We start from the raw sequence: 19,406 nt of genomic DNA on the forward strand, positions 1-19,406 counted from the left end.
TCATAAATATTACCCATCACATTTTAGTTAGTGCGCCACTGCAGCAAATTGAATTTCTTTGATCCGGGAAAGGCAAAAAATTAATTGTCCTCTCTTCAGGGTTCGGGGCACGGTCATCCATTTGCCAGTCGCACTTACTAACCTCTCACACCGCTAGAACATATAAAGGGAAATATTAAAGTTCCTTACACGGTATTTAACTTGTGGGAATTTCGTAAAATATTTTTCGTTGTTAATGAAGAAATATTTACACCAGTTTATCTTCGCAATTAATAAAGCTTTATTTAATTCTTCATCAATCTAAAATTGTTTTTTCCCTCTTTTTTTACATTTTACCAATAGCCTGTTCTCTTCTATTATATTACTGAACTTCTGTTAGCTTAATTAAAACAACAATTTTTCTCGCATTCGAAATCAGGTTTCGTATTTCATTTCTAAGCATTGCACTTTTGTTATGGGATATTTTATAATTTTGTTACCATATGGTAAAACCTACGAAAAGAATTTTGCGGATCGGTTGTAAGTATCCTAAGTTTCACTAACGTTTATTTTATTTTAAAACTGTACTATCACTTCTTATTTTCTACTTCCGGCCAGAATTAAATGCTTTAACTTGTTTATGCAAATTGTCTTGCTAACGCCCAAGTACTTAGGTTGTGGCTTTTTGCCAAGAGACAGAGAGAAGGAGTTTTAGGAAGTAAGCCGCTTGCCACTGTAGTTTTACGAGTTTTCACTCGGTTGCTGGTTGCCTTTAAGGCCAGAGGTTTAGCCCTCTTGATATTTGCAAACGTATTGTAGTTTCAGCAGCTCGGCGTACTACATACGTACCCCCTTTTAAATAAAGGCCAGTCTTAGAGCTAGGCATTTGTATACTAATTCAAAGTTAGCTTTTAGTTAGAGTTTTAGTTAGTAGTTTTATATTCTTACGTTCAGACCACAAGTGGTTGGTCTCTGTATTCCGAAGTTCGGAAGTACCTGTAAAGTATTGAAAATAAAGGGTTTCGTATACCCTTCCTGCTTGTATTGTCTACTCACACATTCTTGAACATAGCTTGAGTAAGCTCCCAGTTCTTATTCAGGGCATTCCATGTTTCCAAAGCAAATCAAGAGAAACACAAATCCTGACACGGTGGTATTTTTTCCCTCCCTTCCCCCCAAAAAAACTTCGCAGGGTATTCAATAATTTCTACATAAGGTAATTGTAATATTCTTATTATCATTTGCGTACAATCATATTTAAATATATGTGACTTTCGTTTCCTTCTTACTCATCCTGGTTATTGGTTTTTAATTTACCTAAAGAAATAGTAGTTATAGCACAGTATTAAATTCAGTGGTTATTAAAAACTTACGCTGATGTATAGTTTTCAGTTGTTCAAGCATGCAGAAGAATGTAAGCAAGATAAAAAGAGAAACCTAACCTAAGACGACTTAAACACTACGATAGATATTTCAGCGTTCAAATAATCAGCGATACTCAAGGCATACAGGGTCATACTAACTGGTGTACTAAGTGTACGGCACGGCAATTTATGAAAGGCGATTAGGTAAATAGTTGCCAGTTTGTTACACTTTTCATCATATATCACATTATTTTCTAAACTAGTAAACTATTGTTATTGTAATGTAGGTGCTGTTGTAATATCGGTTGTCGGCCGATGACACTTTCGGTTTTGGACAGATAGTTGGATATTTCGCGGACCGGCGATTGAGAAATACTGTTCTAAAGTATATCGTTTCTAAAAATCATAAGAAGCAAATATTTTTACAAAATTTTATTAGTTACATTATGAAAGATACATGATTATACAGTGCCACATTCACAGAAATCACAACTAACATGGCACCCAGTTAATTTTTCAAGTGAAACTTGTATAGACACTTTACATTACAAAAGGTATCCATGAATAACATGTGATGCTTAGATAAACGCTAAGATGGAGATATTAAAGGGTGAGAATAATTATTTTCTAAATAACTTTTATAATTCTTTTGCGTAACTTTCAATGAACAATATTTTAAATATAAATTACAAATTATGTAATGATGTCTATTGAATGTAGATGTCAAATATTTGAGATCTGAAATATATTTTTGACTTTTAATAAAGTCTGTAAAAGTAGCTAGGAAATTTTTCTATGCAATTCATTATCAAAATTTGAAATTTAAGCATTAATTTAATCGCCTAGCGTTTTCTAAATATAGGACAGTTACACATTAAATATCACAATTTAAACATGCTTATTAGAAAGAATTATTTGGAGTTTTATAAGGAAATATAATATTTCTAAAAATAATTTTCTTTGTGACCTTTGGTGGAAAAATATTTATTGTACATTTTGAAACAATGAATTGTTTGAAAATGGCTTTTGAATATGGGATAATGTTTAGTACAGCAGAAATGTTTTAAATTTTGATTAAGGGACAAATCAAATTAATTATTCCCTTAATCAGTTTTATTTCTACAGACACTCCACGATTAATATCATTTAATTACAATTTCATTACTTGGAATTGCAAGTCCTTAAATTTCCCTCAAACTTCAATTAAGGGAGAAACAACGACATTCAATGAAATGAATTAAATAATTTTATTGACGGACTAATTACGGGCGTTTAAATCGATCTTAACGCAAGTATTTTAAGACAAAGCTGAAATTAAATGGCATGTAAAATATATTTAAGCGTTGGACGCAGTTTAATGTGATGCAGATGTAATCAAGGGTGAAATTATTTTGTGATTAAATAAAGTACGTTTTAATTGGCTACAAATGGCTGCCTACGAAGCGAAAGATTTTAAACAGAATAACCATACCTTGTAAGGTTAATAAAGGAAACATTACTATAATTATAAAGCTAAAACTTACAATAAATTACGCCGAAATAATTCATAATGTAACACGGAGGAATGTGTTTCTTCATATGATTAGCCGGTCATTTTAATCTGTCAAACCGTATTGCATATTTCAAGAAAGAAACTGAGAAATTTTACTTTAACTGTTGGCCACTTCAAATTAACTTCAGTCACTCATTAGTATTTAATTTATTCTGTATAATTGATAGTCACATTTATTCCCTTAATGTTACTTGGTGGATTAAAAATGAAAATATTTCTTCCAAAATAAAAACTGTAAAAAGAGATATGAATTATTTTTAGCATTACCATTACTATTAAAATCTGTGGGTATCTGTTTGTTTGTATGTGGCATTATCTCTTCCAGAACAGCAAGGAGTTTATAGAGGAACCCTCGGATTAAGAAAAATTCGTGGGAAGCCATTTCGACCATAATCATCTTCGTACGACTTTAATAAACCGAGATATTTATTAAAAACTCTGAAAACGCTAATTTTGACACTCATGTTTCCGAGTGGCAACAGTCTCGCGCGCTGGAGATAAAAATCTCCAGTTTCGAAAATTGTTGCCACTGCTCGCTTTCAAATCGTAGAGATTATTAATAAAAAATTTGTAAGTTTTACATAATATGAAATAAAAAAAGCATTGTCAAACATTAAAAATATTATTCCGGATTGCAAAAATTCCGGGGAAGCCATTTTGATCATTCTCATCTTCGTACAGCTTTAGTCAGCTGAGATATTAATTAAAATCTCTGAAAACGTTAATTTTCCCTCTCATTATTTTAATACTATAGCCTTTTGAAACTCTAAAGCAATTTTAGTTATAAATCATTTCAGTGCTCTTTTGTAACTGTAAAATTAAAAAATGCAGGCGGTAAGTAATTAGTAAAAGCTTAATTATTTCACGTTAAAATGTTTTCAAAATTACATTAATTAATTTTTCAATAGTTTTATGAATTCATTAAAACATTATAAGAATACATTATAAATATTATGCATTTTTTTGAGCGAAGTCAGCATAAAATATTCTGCCAACAAACATACACACATTATTCTAGGATACCAAACAAGAGTACATAATTCAGAAATCGAATTAAAACAAATGATTCAGTGGTAAATGCGGAAACCCTCATGCAGTCCACGCCTGCAATTTAGGTGAAAATTGATACAGACATGACTGTGGCATGAGTGGAAGTATCCATATGAACGAGTTAAAACACTACATTTATATACATACACGTCTACCATCAGATGCTTAAATTCATTTTAAGTCAACGTATTTTACAGGAAAGTTGAACAAAATCAACGTTTTATGTGAAAGTCACTTATATTTTCCATTAATTCTTTGTTTGCCAGTTTAGTAAGCTTTTCTCTATACAATGAGATAAGCTTTTTTATGCTCTGTCAAGCCTTTTTTTGTGCAGTGAGATGAAGTTTTCCGTGTTCTGTCATTTGTGTCTTCAGTAAAAGAATCATTCTTTTCTTTTCGTCTAGAATTTCACAATTTATTGCATGCATTAGAAATATGAAAGGGGACTGATACATTACAAAAGACTTTTGATGATAGATAGATTGATAGATTATTGTTGATAATACGTCTACAGTGAACTTCGGCCCTTAGTATCACCGGTAAATCGCCCGTAGTTAGACATGCTTGAGTTAGTAGGCGCTGTAAATTCAGTAAATAGTTAAACTCCTGTGGGATTAATGAGTTTAAAACAAAGTTGCTTTAAGTTAATTTAGAAGATAGCCAATTAGGTGTCCCTAAGTATTTAATTAATTCCTATGTGTTATTGCGCTTGGTTACATTTAACTAGTTCTTATATTCTTATACTGTGAACTACAATTGTTACCTTCTATTAAATTTTAAATCTGTAAATTTTACATCGGAGATATTATAAATTTCATTTTGTTTGATTTTTTGAAACTTGGTTTATTTAAACTTTCTTTGTATATTTAGAGTTTTCGATTAAAAATATTCGATTAGGGAAATATTTATCTAAGGTTTACTATACATAACACATGCCTCATCGTATCGACATATAATAAAATAATTTCTACTAGTTTTTAATATCTGTATTTATATATTTTCTCTAATGAAAGGAAAATAATAATGTTTTATCAGGAAGATAATTATTTTTTATTTCTCTTTTGAAATTAGAATAAATAATTGGAAAACATTTCAGCGTTCATAAAACGAAACAATAGCTAGAACAACTGAAAATGTCAAGTAATTTTATTTCAAGCAATGCCTTTGAGAGAAATTAATGCTTATTTTGTTATTTTTGTTTTTGTGTTCACGTATTTGAGATTAAATATTCCATAAACGTAATCTGGTTTGGATATAAGCCCATACACATGTGAATAGTTTCTATAATCAGCCTTTTATTTAATATTTAATCGAAGTTTTAAAATTTAGTTACAAAAGTGCTGTTTCGAAGTTTTCACATCTAAAACTTTATAAATAACCTCAGTATATATTATGCACATAGCGTTATTGTCAAATTTAAGAGAGTAATTTTTACCGCAAAACAAAATCTTATGATTTAAATATTGTTTAAGAAAATGAACATAATTCGCTTAATCTTATTCATGAGCTTGTCTTATATATTATTCACTAACATTGGAATAAGGTTCTATATTCAGTCTATCTTACTTGGTTTTCAGCAATTCAAAATTTCCCATTTTTAGGTTTTCATGAATCTGGTGACTTCAAATGTACAAATTTTAGATAAATAATAGAATAAAAAAGGAAGATTTTTCTTGTGACCTTCTAAACGAATGTTGTAAACTTTTAATTCACATAGTAATGTAATACAGCATTATGAGTGCTGACGATCAATGAGTTCAAGTTTAATAATTTATCTTATACGGAAACTACAAAACACATATCGCAATGAAGTAAAATTAGAAATACTTTTAAATGGAAAGACAACTATTTATAAACATCAAAAAGGATATTTTGAAAGCTTTACAATCTTGTTTTAATGCACTGAGCTCTTAGAAATATCTTCTATTTATAATAATTGAAAATTTTGCATCATTAAATCTCTTAAGAGAATAATTTTGTAAAATTGACATAAATAATTAACTTCTTACTTTGATTCAGATAATGTTTACAGTCAAACATCTTTTAGCGTTTATTATATTCAGAGATAATATTAATAAAATTAAGATAAACTCTCTTTAGAGTCTCCTCTGACATCAAACGGTCTTAGAAAACAACAATCATTTTTTGTCACAAGTTCTTGTTCAGAAACATTTTTTGTTATGTCAACAGTTCTGAAATGTTTCTTACTGTTTTCATCGAATGCAGTCTATTTAATGAATGCCGAAATATTTCAGACTGTTTCTTAAGAGGACTAGTTATCCATCACCGAGTGTAAAAAAAGTGTATATAGGGCGATTGCTTCTTAAAATAAGAAAATTTTGTAATGCAAACGCACTTTCATCTCTGTAAAAACATTTTAAATGGTGGCCATTTTTGAGTAAAGAGTTCCAACACATTATTTACCTGTAAAAACATTTTTAAACGCATAGCTATTTCCGAATACAGATTTAGAGAATTATTTTCCTCTTTAAATAATCATTTATCAATGTGTAAAAAAGAAGAAAACATATAAAATTTTCACGTGATAAATCGACCAATAATAGCATCACCAGGTTCCAGCTGAAGGTGATGCAATTCGATTTGACCAATAAACGATGAGTTCGTGGACAGAAGGATATCTACTCGTTTCGAAAGGTAGGACGACGTAAGAAAACTTGATACGCTTTTATCACCACACTGTATATCTTTGGTGATAAACTGTACGTTTGAACCATAATTTGCAATCAATACAAAAACAGCGCTGCTGTGTGTGATTTTGGCAACAACCAGACCACAGCTGTTATGAAACCACATGTACTGCGGTGAAGTTTCTTCGTACAGGTTACTGAGTCTGACGACGAGACTGTGCATCAGAGAGGGCGTCGATTGTGAAGGTACCAGAGGATCTCCTCTGTTTTTTAATTCCATGAGCTGTCCAAACAGCGATAATTTTTTAGATTGCGATTCCACGTTTAGCGTTACGTAATTGGGATGGAGTGGTAACCAAGGAGTGGAATCTTCCGAAGTGAAGTTGGCATATGGGTGTGATGTCCACTGCATGGGAGCCAGCTGACCACCTTGGTACACCTAAAAGAATAAACAACGTATTTTGAATAAAATGACAACACAAGAGAATAGAAATTAGATATCCAAGTATTAATGATTAAAATATTGTATAAAATATAGATTTATGAAATAATTATCAGATTGATTATATAAAATTATTTTATAAAATAATTATCAGATTTATAAAATAATTATGATTTTATTTAGAAAATTTAATAAATCTCTGCAGTCAAAAACAAAACGAATTGTCTTTTTACAACATGCATCTTTTAAGCTATCTTCGCATTAATTTTCAGTTCTTCCTATTTTAAAAATTCTTTAAATTCGACAGTAGACACAGTAAACAGCTACAGTAGACAGCAAACGATTCTGTGTGCTGTCTACTTTAGCGATTCTGATTTTCTATCTAAAAAAACATAATGAAGTTATCTCAAACACTCAGAATTCAGTGGCTAGGTACTCGCCTACAAAATGAAAAAAGACTGTAGTTTGACATTACAAACTGAAAAGTGCATAGCCCCTGGTTAGAATTACGGAGCTTTCAACAATGTTTGACATATGGCGCATCATAAAAAGCATCATGATAAGTCACTTAATGTATTGTTAATAGATTGATTTAACAATGCGAATACTTTCCTTAAAACTCTCTGCTACTTCCCCACACATCTGAACGTGCCCGAGATCATTCAGGCACTTTTTATTTTGCCGAGACTGCTGTAGTTGATTTCTCATTTTCTTCTCTCAAATTTGCCTCTCAATACAATAACCTCACTAATGTTACAACTACATTTTTAAATATTGTGCTGCTCATTACGGAAGGTCTGTTCAACTTGGAGAGCACACATGAAGACCTTAGCAGAAGGCTTCAAGCTTGCTTTTAATTCAATACCTAAAGTATTCGCCTACAAAGGTTAAGTTAATTGATTAAGGTAAAATAAATCGAGAGCTATCTGGCTATTGAAAGGGATGCCTTTATGAAAACAAGCTCGTATCTACGTTACACATGGAGAAAACCAAGAAAAATCCCATGCAGCCAGTCCTTTCACCAGGATATAAATCAAAGTCGAACTACCAGTGTTCAACGATTTTACCTCTTGCTCGCTGGTGGGCCCATTCGCCTATAAAGAAAGAGATCCGGAGTTCGGTAGTAAGGGATATAAACTATGGCGCTTCAGCTTTTAACGATAGATGGCGCCAACACTAGAACCATAACATAAAGAAGCTGCGCAGAGAATCGTTATCGAATGTTATAGCATAGGCTAATTCAGTATCATTTTTTAAAATTTAAGAATAGATTTTAGAATAGGAATAAGAAATAAGAGATCATATTACCACCTGACTAACATATTGACTAAGAATGTGTGTTGACTAGATTTGTTTTCACTTTTTTATTGAATGCTGAATTAAGTTCGTTTCTGTTTCTAACAGAATAAAAATATAACACTAACAAAATGAAGGCTGAAATAGGTTGAATTTAACAAAATTCAAATTTATTTTTGACTCAAATACTAAATCCGTTATCAGCATGTCTTAATTACATTCTCAGGAAACATTTACTTAAAACAATGCTATTTAAAGCTTCAGCAACTAAGTTGTTTGATAACGACTGGTTAAATGACTCGCATAAGATGTCTTTTAAATTGCTTTTAATGCTCCCTATCTGGAGCCAAGTATTTTTGTGAATAAAGTATCAGAAATTTCTTGGTTCTAAATTGTTTTATACTGAATTAAATTTTACTGAAAATATATTAGTATAGTACTGTAATGAAGAAGTACTTTGGCGTTTCGCATTCTTTTGATAACACTTTCTTCATATTTGCATTTCCTTTCACATTTTTCTTGAATTGTCTTTTATATGTATAGATGTTTTATGTTTCGTTCTAAAACAAATCGTTACGTTTCTTAATGATTAATTAATAAAATAATCAAGGCAATGGTAAATGAAAGGGTTCAATCTTCAAACACATTGTTGTGAGACAAATATCAGATCCCTTCATTATATGAAGGCAATAATGGTCTCAATACTTAATTACTTTGTTACAATGAAGTTGACATTGTGGAAAGGTGGCATGAATAGAAGTTATTAAATACAATCTAACAGCAAATTATGGTCATGATGTTAAAGTGGAGGCCATTAACTATAATCATTTTGCTTAACGATAGCGTATACGTTTAGGACCTGATGTTTCTGAATTATTTCGTTCAATACAATAAAGCTTCACACATATGATCTAAGTTAATGATCAATTACATCATCTAACGATTTAGCAATGAAACATCAATTAATTAATTCAATTGTTTCTCCGATGCACCCATTTGCCATTTGTCAGACGCGGCTGATTGTAGCCTGCTCTTGTAATTAACTCGTATTAATAATCGTAGTTGTTGCGTTACTTGTCTTATGCAATTAATTTCGATGAATGTAGCATTATGAATAGCAGTACATTAAGTTAATGACATTCTTTGAGAAACTGTTTCTCAGCAATATCGCTGATATACGTTAAACTCGTATAATTTCATGCATTACAAATGCTGCCTTGGAAAAGTAGCGGAGTATCATATTGCTCTCCTTAAATCAAAATGAAAGATACTGTCTGTCCCTTTTGAAAACAACCTGCAAAGTTTGCAGCAAAGAATTGTCTACATTTTTAATTCACATTTACATCACACAGATATATGTTGGAAAATAACTTTTGCTTTATTCAAATACTTCGAATCCTCACTGAGACCACTACGTGAGGTTCCAAAAGATTTTCGTCTTCTACAGAGGTGGTTTTCTTAAAGAAGCAAAGTTCAATAACGATGTTAAATAATGTTCTCGGAAACATTAATCGCTTACAGAGGTGATAGATACGAAAAGGTTTAATGTATTTCAATTTATTGTAAAATGTTAACCAAAGTAAAAGTTAATGTTCAATAATTTAAAATTTTTACATCTAATTTAAGGAACATTACTGGACTAGTTTGATGCACTTCAGTTGATATAACTTTGGCCTTGCTTTTCGATGAGATAGAATAGATCACTCTCAAAACAGTGTGTTAAGTCAAACTCAAGGTCAGTTCAAAATTATACCATTCGATTGTTTAATTAGGAAATAAAGAGAGATGATTGGTGCTCAGGGAACTAGACGGATACCAGCCCCTGTCCGTGCACAAGTTGGCTTTGAGTAAAAATGCCTAAGATGCGCAAGTCTTTATAAGTTGTTTAAATATTGCATTGATACTTATGTAAAAGATTTTCCAAGAGAAAGTGATTTGGCTTTACGTTACTGCTAGAAAAAATCCTCTCAAATCCTCCCGAGTTAACAATCCAGGCGGCGCTCAGGCGCCGCCTGGATTACTAACTCGGGATGGGACGTACTAACCTCTTCTGTGGGTTTCCGGCAACTGAGTTTCGTTGGGCCAGATTTCCTAGTTCTTAGCATGTGGAATGTCACCTTTTACGACCGACAGTAGAGCTGCACACCATTCGACGGAACTGTTTTGTGGAAAAAACGCAGACGAGGCCGCCATGACAACGAAAGATGTGTAAAACGTTAACAGAAGTTGTATAACGTTATAAAGATGAAAGAACGTTTTTATTTTTATTTACTGTAAATAAATTGCCTTTAAATATTCATGCTCCTGTCATCCATTTTCATGGTGTGTAAAAATCATGGTAATCTTCATTAAATGTTCAAGGTACAATGCCAATTGGACTGGTGTTTGTATTTACTCCTAGTCTTAAGAAAGTTTCAGCCATTTTATGAAGTGTGTTCTCACACTCCAAGGTAAGTTGGAATCTATATAGTTTGAGGAATCGCCTCAGAATGAGTCTAAGATTAGGAATAAATCATTACGATGAATGAATGATTAAGACTTCGAAACAAACTTACTCCTTAAGTTTGTTTCGAACATTCGTTTCGTCCAGTGGGGTTATTTGTAATAAATTGCTTCGAACTATGCATTTGGGCATATTGTTGCTTAATGTAACATTTGCATACTGTAAGAATAGTGAATACTGCTAGTGGAAATGAGTACGCTTGGTTTTATTCCTAGAATTTCTGATATTTTAAGAACTAGTTCCGAAAAGTCTATAAAACTTTTCCATCAATTTATATTTGAAACCTTAGGTGACAGAAAAATAGATCGAGATTACGTAATTATTCTGGTTTTCCATCTGATTTTAATGTAACGAAAACGAAACAAAATAACTTCAGACTTTCACTCTTCAGACTCTAGTCCATAGACACTATAGCAGCTGCGGATGGTAAGATCGAGAATCATTGTATCCCTACCTTATCATAATCGCACATACCGCAGTAATGGTAAGTCAGAGAAATTAAGTACGATACCTGAATTCTACTACTGTCTTTCCAAACTGATTCTAAACTAAATTCCCAAACTAAATTCATATGCAAATACATTTCAGACTGCATTAGAATGGTACAGTAATGGAAATAATGGTATGTGCTAAAAGTTTTTCAAGTACACATGCATGCGAGTTTAGAAGAATTTAATGATTCCGTACTAACTGAGTCTTCAGATGAAATTTCGTTGGTTACTTAAACTAGTGCACGGTACATAGTGGGTCTTGTCTCATATGGCCACATTCTGTATTGTAAGGAAATGTACGTATATAATATGATGTACGTTTCAAAGAATATATATACCAATTAAAACAGTGTTTTCTAGCAATACACTTACTTACTTACCACCAGCTGGGTAAGAAATAAAATATAGATTCGATAAGCTCATTTATTATTTCCCACGGTTAGTTTAAGAAAAATCTCATCCCATTTGAGTTTTGGCTTAGTGTATGTTTTGGAACTTCTTTATTTCTTAAATTTTCAAAACATTGTGAGTCGCGATAATCACGGAGATTTGTAACATTGAATCAGCAGATACGAAAATACTTAATGCAAAAAAAGGGCTTTAACGATGAAGTATGCATAGGGTTGCCCAGAGCTTTTGAGAGTTTCGGAGAAAACATTCCTAGGGCTTTAAAATGCATTGCCAGAAAATTTCTAGAAAGTAGTGAAGTTGGTGAGAGATCGTCCAGTGGGGTTATTAGTAATAAGTTGTTGTGCATTTCAAACTGAAAGATTTGGATTACATATAATTTATTTCAATTTAATTAGTTTATTATCAAGAAATCTGGAAATGAGAAAGTTTATGTATTAGACAAGCGCAGATATTTAGAATCATAGGTACAACTGTGATGGTTTCTAAATTACTGAAATTTTTCCATCTTAATTACGAAACTGTTAACTGATTAATTCTATGAAATTTTAAATAATTAATTCAGAGCAATAATGTTTTATCAGAATAGTATGAAGTTATAATATTTCTCCGGCATAAAATACGGTAAACATAATTTGTCATGGTTTACGCTACATTGCTTTTACCCTTTCATTAAAAGCAAAGACATAAAATTAGAAACACAGTTTTAGCATTTTAATCTTCTCTGCCTAATAAAATACCGAGAATACATTTGTTGAATAAATTTATATGTGAAATGTTAAAAGTTGTCTTACTTCCACTACGTTTCCTATTAAAAGAACACTAAACTCAAAAAAAAAAAAAAAAAAAAAAAAAAAAAAAAAAAAAAAGGAAAAAAGAAAAATTCTAAATATAAAAGTAAATAAGTAAATTGCTACAATGGGATATTAACGCCGTAACATATCATATTTTATTTTTAAAGTAATTTTTATTAATGACGTAGATTAAAATAGAGTAACCGTAACATAACGACAGCATGAACTAATTTTTACTTTACAAAGTAAAAAGTAAAAAGGAAGTATTGTAATCGCGAAAAGTTTCAGGCAGCATATTTCAACGAAAATATCCATTCTGACCGCAATCGAATGCAATTTCACAATGTTTTTACGTGATATCTGTACGTAAGGACAGAATAAAATACTCTTTTCCTTCAAAAAAATTATAAAACTGCTTTAAAATTAATTCTGAAGAGAATTTTTCGTGGCGTCTGTACGAACGTATGTACGTACGTACGTATCTCGCATAACTCAAAAGCGAGTAGCCTCAGAACGTTGAAATTTTGTATATAGGACTGCTATAACATGTAGATGTGCACCTCGTATTTTGGTTGCAATCGGCCGCACCAAACGTATATAAATATATTTATATATATATCCACTCTATTACCCGGCTCAGTGATCTGAGTTTCTTTACTCTTATATGTTTGTAAATTGTACATATTTTGCTTTAAAAATGATTGTATTATGTTGTTTTTATCTTCCTGTTAAGGTTTTTATGCCTTTAGTAAATCTGTATGCAATATTTTTAGAATTATCAACAATTTTAAAGTTGTCTAAGTGCCGCTAAGCCTTTTGTTTATGGCGGCCATTGATGTTTACATTTGAAACAGGAGACTAGTGGATTTGTTGCTAATCTAGAGAAACTTAGCTTCGCAACAACAAAGATAACGCATTCATTTATTATTGCCAATTAAATCGTGCTTAATTCTTTCTGGAATTTTTTCGAGGAAATAAGTGTTTAAGATTTACTTCGTAATTTTTAATATAGATATTTTGAGTTTTTATGCATTTTTGCCTTCTCGCGAAGTGAGAACTGAATTAATTAAAAGAGAAATTTTCAGTCGTCTGTGAAAAACTGTTTCTTTTTTGTTTTGTTTGCTTAATTTCTTTTATACAGCATTCTAGCTTTATTATAGTATTTGAATAGAACATGTGTCAACAATTAGATAATTCTATTCTTTAAATGATATAAATTTTGTTCATTATGAGTTATAATATGAACGAAATATATAACTTAGCTGTTATATAATTATTGGATTATATAACAGTTAACTTAGTTATATAATCAGTCAATTTAGTTATATAACTTAGTTCCGTTATACAATTATTATATAAGTTAACTGTTATATAATTATTAATACTGTTAAGTGAATCTAGCGCCAGAGTGTCGGTATGGTAAACAAATACTAGAGTGAATTTTAAAGAATGCATTTATTCTATTGTGGTTTATGCGCTGTCGGCGAAGTAGATTTAATTCAATCCAATAAGTTTAAATAAAATGCAAAAAGAAAAAAAATTGCGCATAATTTAATATTCCGTAAAAGGAAGTCATGTGGTGTACACATCAGATTTTTCTGAAAAATTAATGTAACGCTTTATTTTACATTCTAACTACATGCTTTTAAAGAACGTCGAAGTAATCCCCAAAAAGAGCCTTTTAAATTATTTTTCCTAAGCCGTTCTAGTCAATTCATTACTTTTACTCGCACTTAAAAATAAGCAATTAATAATATAAACTGCATTTTTCGGGTAATGGAATTATGCCTTAAAACGGGAGAAAATGTTAAAAAACTAAAATAGCCTCTAAGTTGATTACACGTCGCACATTTAAGAATTGAGTAAATTTGAACGCAAAGCCATTAAAACAAAGGTTCATTTAATTTTCATGACGTAAATATTTAATAATGTTTACCTTGTTTTAACATTCAATAACTATGTTCCTAAATGTTCTTGCCGTTATAAGAAAAAACTGAATATTTTCTTACTCAGATTAAAAGAAAAGGAGACGATAGTGAAAATGTTATGTGCCATCTGGTTCAGATTTCGTAGATTGCGTGGCGTAAATAAATTTTGTGTGGCTCCTAGCGGCTATACATTTGCATTCAGTTTTTAACATAGGCAACTAAATCATGAAATTAAGAGGAAAATGTTGCGTCCATGAAAATAGAGTATGTGCACAGAAAAAGGGAAAAAATTCTTTTTGATTTCTAAGTAGTAATACAGTTGTAAATATGAAATGAAAGTGAGAATAACTTATTAGTTTACCATTGAATTCGTTTGGTTGAAATGGGTCATTCACGTAAAATTGCTAACTGTATTTTTCGCTTAGAATTGCAATGTTGGATATTCTGTACATACCAAAAACATATGTATGATAAATGACGTGGCGAACTCACGAACCGAATTCATAAAAGATATCGTTGTGAGCTATGGTTTCGTGAAGCAATACGAGCAAGACGAAATTAATACTGCTATAAGGCATTTCTCCCGCCTTCCTGGCGTGCTTTCGCGGTGTAGTGGTTCTACTCGCTGGGCCGGTATTCCAGGGTTCCGTGGTTCGATTCCCGGCGAAGGCGTTTGCTCATTTTTCATTTTGCCTGCTTCCAAAAAAATCTTAATATCTCTACACTGTACTGAAATAAATGACAGCTCAGTGTAACGTAAACAGCTGTAAATAACTCAAACAAAACAACAGAATGAAACCAATTATCCTAAACACGCTAAAATATTGCCGAAAATCAATGTCACACAGAATAAACTCTAAAGCAGAAACTACGCTGCCTTCCAAAAGTTAAAGAACAGCAGGTTTTTGTGTCTAATCTGAGAATGAATTAACAGAGAAACTAGGAATTTAGATGACATGTTCAATAAATAGTTCTTTAATGGATGAGAGATAGAGTGTTTCTAAAATTCAATACAAACGTGAATTACAACAAAACATTGCCTTCTTCGCAGAATAATCCAGTCTTTGAGAAACAGTATGTCACAGTTTTCTGAAGAAACATGGGGTGGTAACATTACAAAAATGGTTTCTAATAAAGAATGTGTTCATCTCTAGCTGCAATACAATGGCGGCAGCGACGATCCACGCTGTCAATTAAGCTGTCGGTCAGTGAAATACGAAGCAACGACCAGACACAGAGTAATCTTTCTTCAAGCTCATCTAACGACCTTGGAGGGAAACTCAAGCAGCAACCTGTCTCCCAAGGTAGTCCCAAAGATGCTCTATCGGATTCAGGTCTGGGGATTGAACTGGCCATTCCATCCGCTCTACACCGTGACTCTCAAGATACTTTTCAGCAACCTGAGCTCGGTGCGGTAGCACAGTGTCGTCCATTGTTGTGTAACCTGAACTCGTTTGTGAAAAGAACAGGCGTCCATTGTTGACTGGTCCAGGAGACGTGTTCTCTTGCCCAACATAAATGAGCACCTCTGAGTCCTCGAGTCAAGAGGACACAAACAACTGGTCGTCTTGCATACAGACCTGTATTGTGGAGGCGTCTGAGTACTGTAGTAGCTGAGATTCTTGTTCCTGTTGCCACTAAATGATCTGCCATGAGCTGAGGCAGAGTAATGTTACTCCTCCTTCGAGCCGAAATAACTGAATAACGGTCTCCCGCAGGTGTTGCAACTCAAGATCTGCTTAGAACATATCTTCCAGACACAGAGTCCTCGGATTCAAACTGATTTCCCAGTCGGGGGACCACACTGCGAGAGACGTTGGGACGCGACGTCCAGCAGCATCAGTTTGTGACATCACATCTTCATTTGCATCCATCCGATCGCCACCTCAACGAATCGGGCAAACGACTTCTCTTGGACATTGATAGACTCTCCTGGATATTGTCCAGGAAAATGTAATAACAAATGAAGGCCAACACTTGTGAACAAAATTAAAAGTTTTGCATATTTCCCTTCAACTCCTATATAAGTATTCCTTTCTACAAAATAATAGTGGTAGCTATTGTTTTTGCACATATTTTCTTAAACGTCGTTACTATTATTAACTGTGAATTTAAATGTTACTGACATTTTGTAATGGTGAGCCTTCAAAAACATCCTGTTCCTTAACTTTTGGAGGGCAGCGCACTTATATTTACAGTTTCCTGAACTTGCTTACTCAACTAACTCTTTGAACTGAACTGACGCTCGGCTTTGATGCAACGATGCCGATAGGGTTTTTCGACGCTGCTGGAAGCTTCAAGTAACGTTCCTAGGGCTCTAAAAATTCATTTTCGGAAAATTTCACAAAAGTAACAAAGTTGGCGACAAATCGACCAGTATTGCCAACATGACGAGAAATATATCATTACCAAATGCCACAGAAGAGTTTCTGACAATATTTCTGCTTCTAAACTGCGCTATTTTCCCAATTTAAATGTAGATTGATTCATTATTACAAGTCATACAACGCTATACATAAATAAATAAATAAAAACCATACCTATAACATTATAAAATTACACGGAAACCATAACATATTGAAATAGATGCTAATATTTAGAATAATTTATAAAAATGTAAATATAGTGGAACACATGTTTAGAAGACTGCTTTTAGCCAGAATTAGAACTTGTCAAATTTGCCTGAAAGATTATTTGACTCATTGAGAGAAGTCATTTGATGACAATGACAAATACTTTAATTAATAAACTAATTCTATGTGATAGTTGGGCTATAATGAAATTAACCATATTAATTGCAGCAACTAAATTGCTACTACAGGTAGACGTACTCGTCTTCTGATACGAAAGGTGAGTAAACACTTTTATTAACATGAGAAATCAGCGAAATGAATATTCCTAACCGGATATAGCCCCTTTTTTCTTGCACAATTTCAGGCAAAGCATTACAGATGCTGACTGCTATATCGTTGGGCCCAGGTTCGAATTTCGGAAAATGCATGGATATTTGTTAAGTGTCGGTGCGGTATGTTGCATTAAAATACTGGGGAGTCGAAAATCCTCGAGTAATTTGCTGGACTGCACAGTTAATGCGGCGGAACTATGCCTGAATTTTGGAATTCTAGTGTCCCGTTCACGTGTACTTGTCTGAACCCAGGGGAAGGAACTCGGATCACTAGTTTTCCGACTGCCAATATACGAAGTACTTCTGTTTTTGGAAACCAACCGCCACAAACTGGGCAGCCTGGACAGTCAGCACAATGCGCTATAAAAGGACACTTCACTATATTATGAAGCAAACAGAAAGAAACTGTGCTTATGTATGCACTGCAGAATTACATCTAGCATAATTGAGATTTTCTCTGCATGTGTGACCTCAAACTATCCAGATTCATTAAGTATTCATTATATTATTCAAATTTAGTATGCTATCCTCATTCAGATTAAGTGACTATTATGCTTCTTTAAGGTAAAAAGAATGAAAAAATAGACAGTGTTCACGTCAGGATTTGAAATAAATATGCCAGCTAGAAGTGCTAGCAACACTTACACCCCGAAAGCAAACAGGTGGGAATGGGCTAATTCCTTGTATTCCTCTCCACTTAGAGGGGAACTGAGGAGTTGATTCTTCATTATACTTAATACATGAGCCACAATGAATTAAACATTTTAACGATTACAGTGGACCAAATCTAGATAGTGACAAGTTACCATCCGCCACATTTTGCTTAGGACGCAGCTGAAAATACAGTCCAAGGGATATTTCGGAGTAGGAAAAGGGAAAAACGAACTATCCCTCGTCGAATTCAAATCAGGGATCTTTCACTGAATCGCTAAAAATTTTGCTAACTGGAATCGCTAAAAATTTAGTTAAACGAGAAGATGAATGCGGAAATGCGGTAATTGGTACTCATATTAGGTTTTAAGGAGCGTGAAATGCGAAAAATCAATTGTGATTGGACCAGAGATTGGGACCACATGATCTTCTATATGACAGTTTGGCATAGTGTGTAAAATATCACGTGGTCTTCTCTAGAAGGTACGGCCAGAAGGTACGGGAGAATGTGATAATGGATTTGCAAGTATAGACTCGTTTTACGTTCTAGTGAATGCTAACTGATTTAATATTTTTAGTAAATGTAACAATACGTACTGTGTAGTATATGTAAAAGAATAGTAATATAATACGTTACGTATCAAATGTAACAGTATTTAGTGTGTAGTAATTGTAGTGGTAGTAAATGTATTGGTTTCAATAAGGAAAGATATTGCGTTAATATTATGAAGCCAAAACATTAAGGTATGTTTTGGTAAGCTACGTATGTATGGTTTCACTACTAATGTAAATTACTGTAACAGATGCAATTAACGGTGCTATTAATGTATATCAAGTTCCATGTAAAGTATTCTAGAGTTAGTAATTATTCACGACGTATATTGAAATATAATATTTAGTAGCATGATGTGTAATGTTGCGTAATATATTTATAATAGAATGTTTTATTTTGTAATGTAATACTTGATAATGTATAACGTTAGGCGATCTATGTATAATGAAGTGTATTATTACATATTTTGTAATTCATTCCCTTTAATTTTGCAATCCATTCATTTGTAATTCAAGTTAAAGTAAAGCATTAATAGTGAACATAATCATATTCTTAAATGCTTTGGAGTGTAATACTTACGATGTATTGATTATTATGATTTTAATTTTAAGTAATGTTTATTAACAACATATTGTTTGGAATATTAGTAATTTATGTAAGATAGTCTTGAAATGTTTCGATAAACTGCTTTGGGAGGGCAACTCAACTTTCATAGGGCAATACTTTGTAGTTTCAAACCATCTCAAGAGTTCACTATAGCTACTAAATATCTAAGTTGACTGCAAATTGTTAGAAGTTAATTCATAACAATGACAATTTTAAGGAAAGAAAAGTGCTTAGAT

At 32.5% G+C, this 19,406-nt stretch overlaps 1 protein-coding gene across 2 annotated transcripts in view; it reads right to left on the minus strand.

Annotated features, from left to right (window-relative positions):
* Positions 1-1,760: 1,760 nt before the first annotated feature.
* LOC118197836 (maltase A2-like) overlaps positions 1,761-19,406 on the minus strand; it is a 343,781-nt gene continuing 326,135 nt past the window's right edge. For both annotated transcript variants that reach the window (XM_085806509.1, XM_085806512.1), the window contains one exon: positions 1,761-7,032. In XM_085806509.1, the coding sequence (XP_085662635.1) occupies positions 6,484-7,032 (549 nt within the window). In that variant the 3' untranslated portion in view covers positions 1,761-6,483. The remainder of the gene's footprint in view (positions 7,033-19,406) is intronic.

The sequence above is a fragment of the Stegodyphus dumicola genome, chromosome 12 (assembly GCF_044657685.1).
Source record: "Stegodyphus dumicola isolate Sdum_Otavi_A_Nest chromosome 12, ASM4465768v1".
NCBI classification, from domain to species: Eukaryota; Metazoa; Arthropoda; class Arachnida; order Araneae; family Eresidae; genus Stegodyphus; species Stegodyphus dumicola.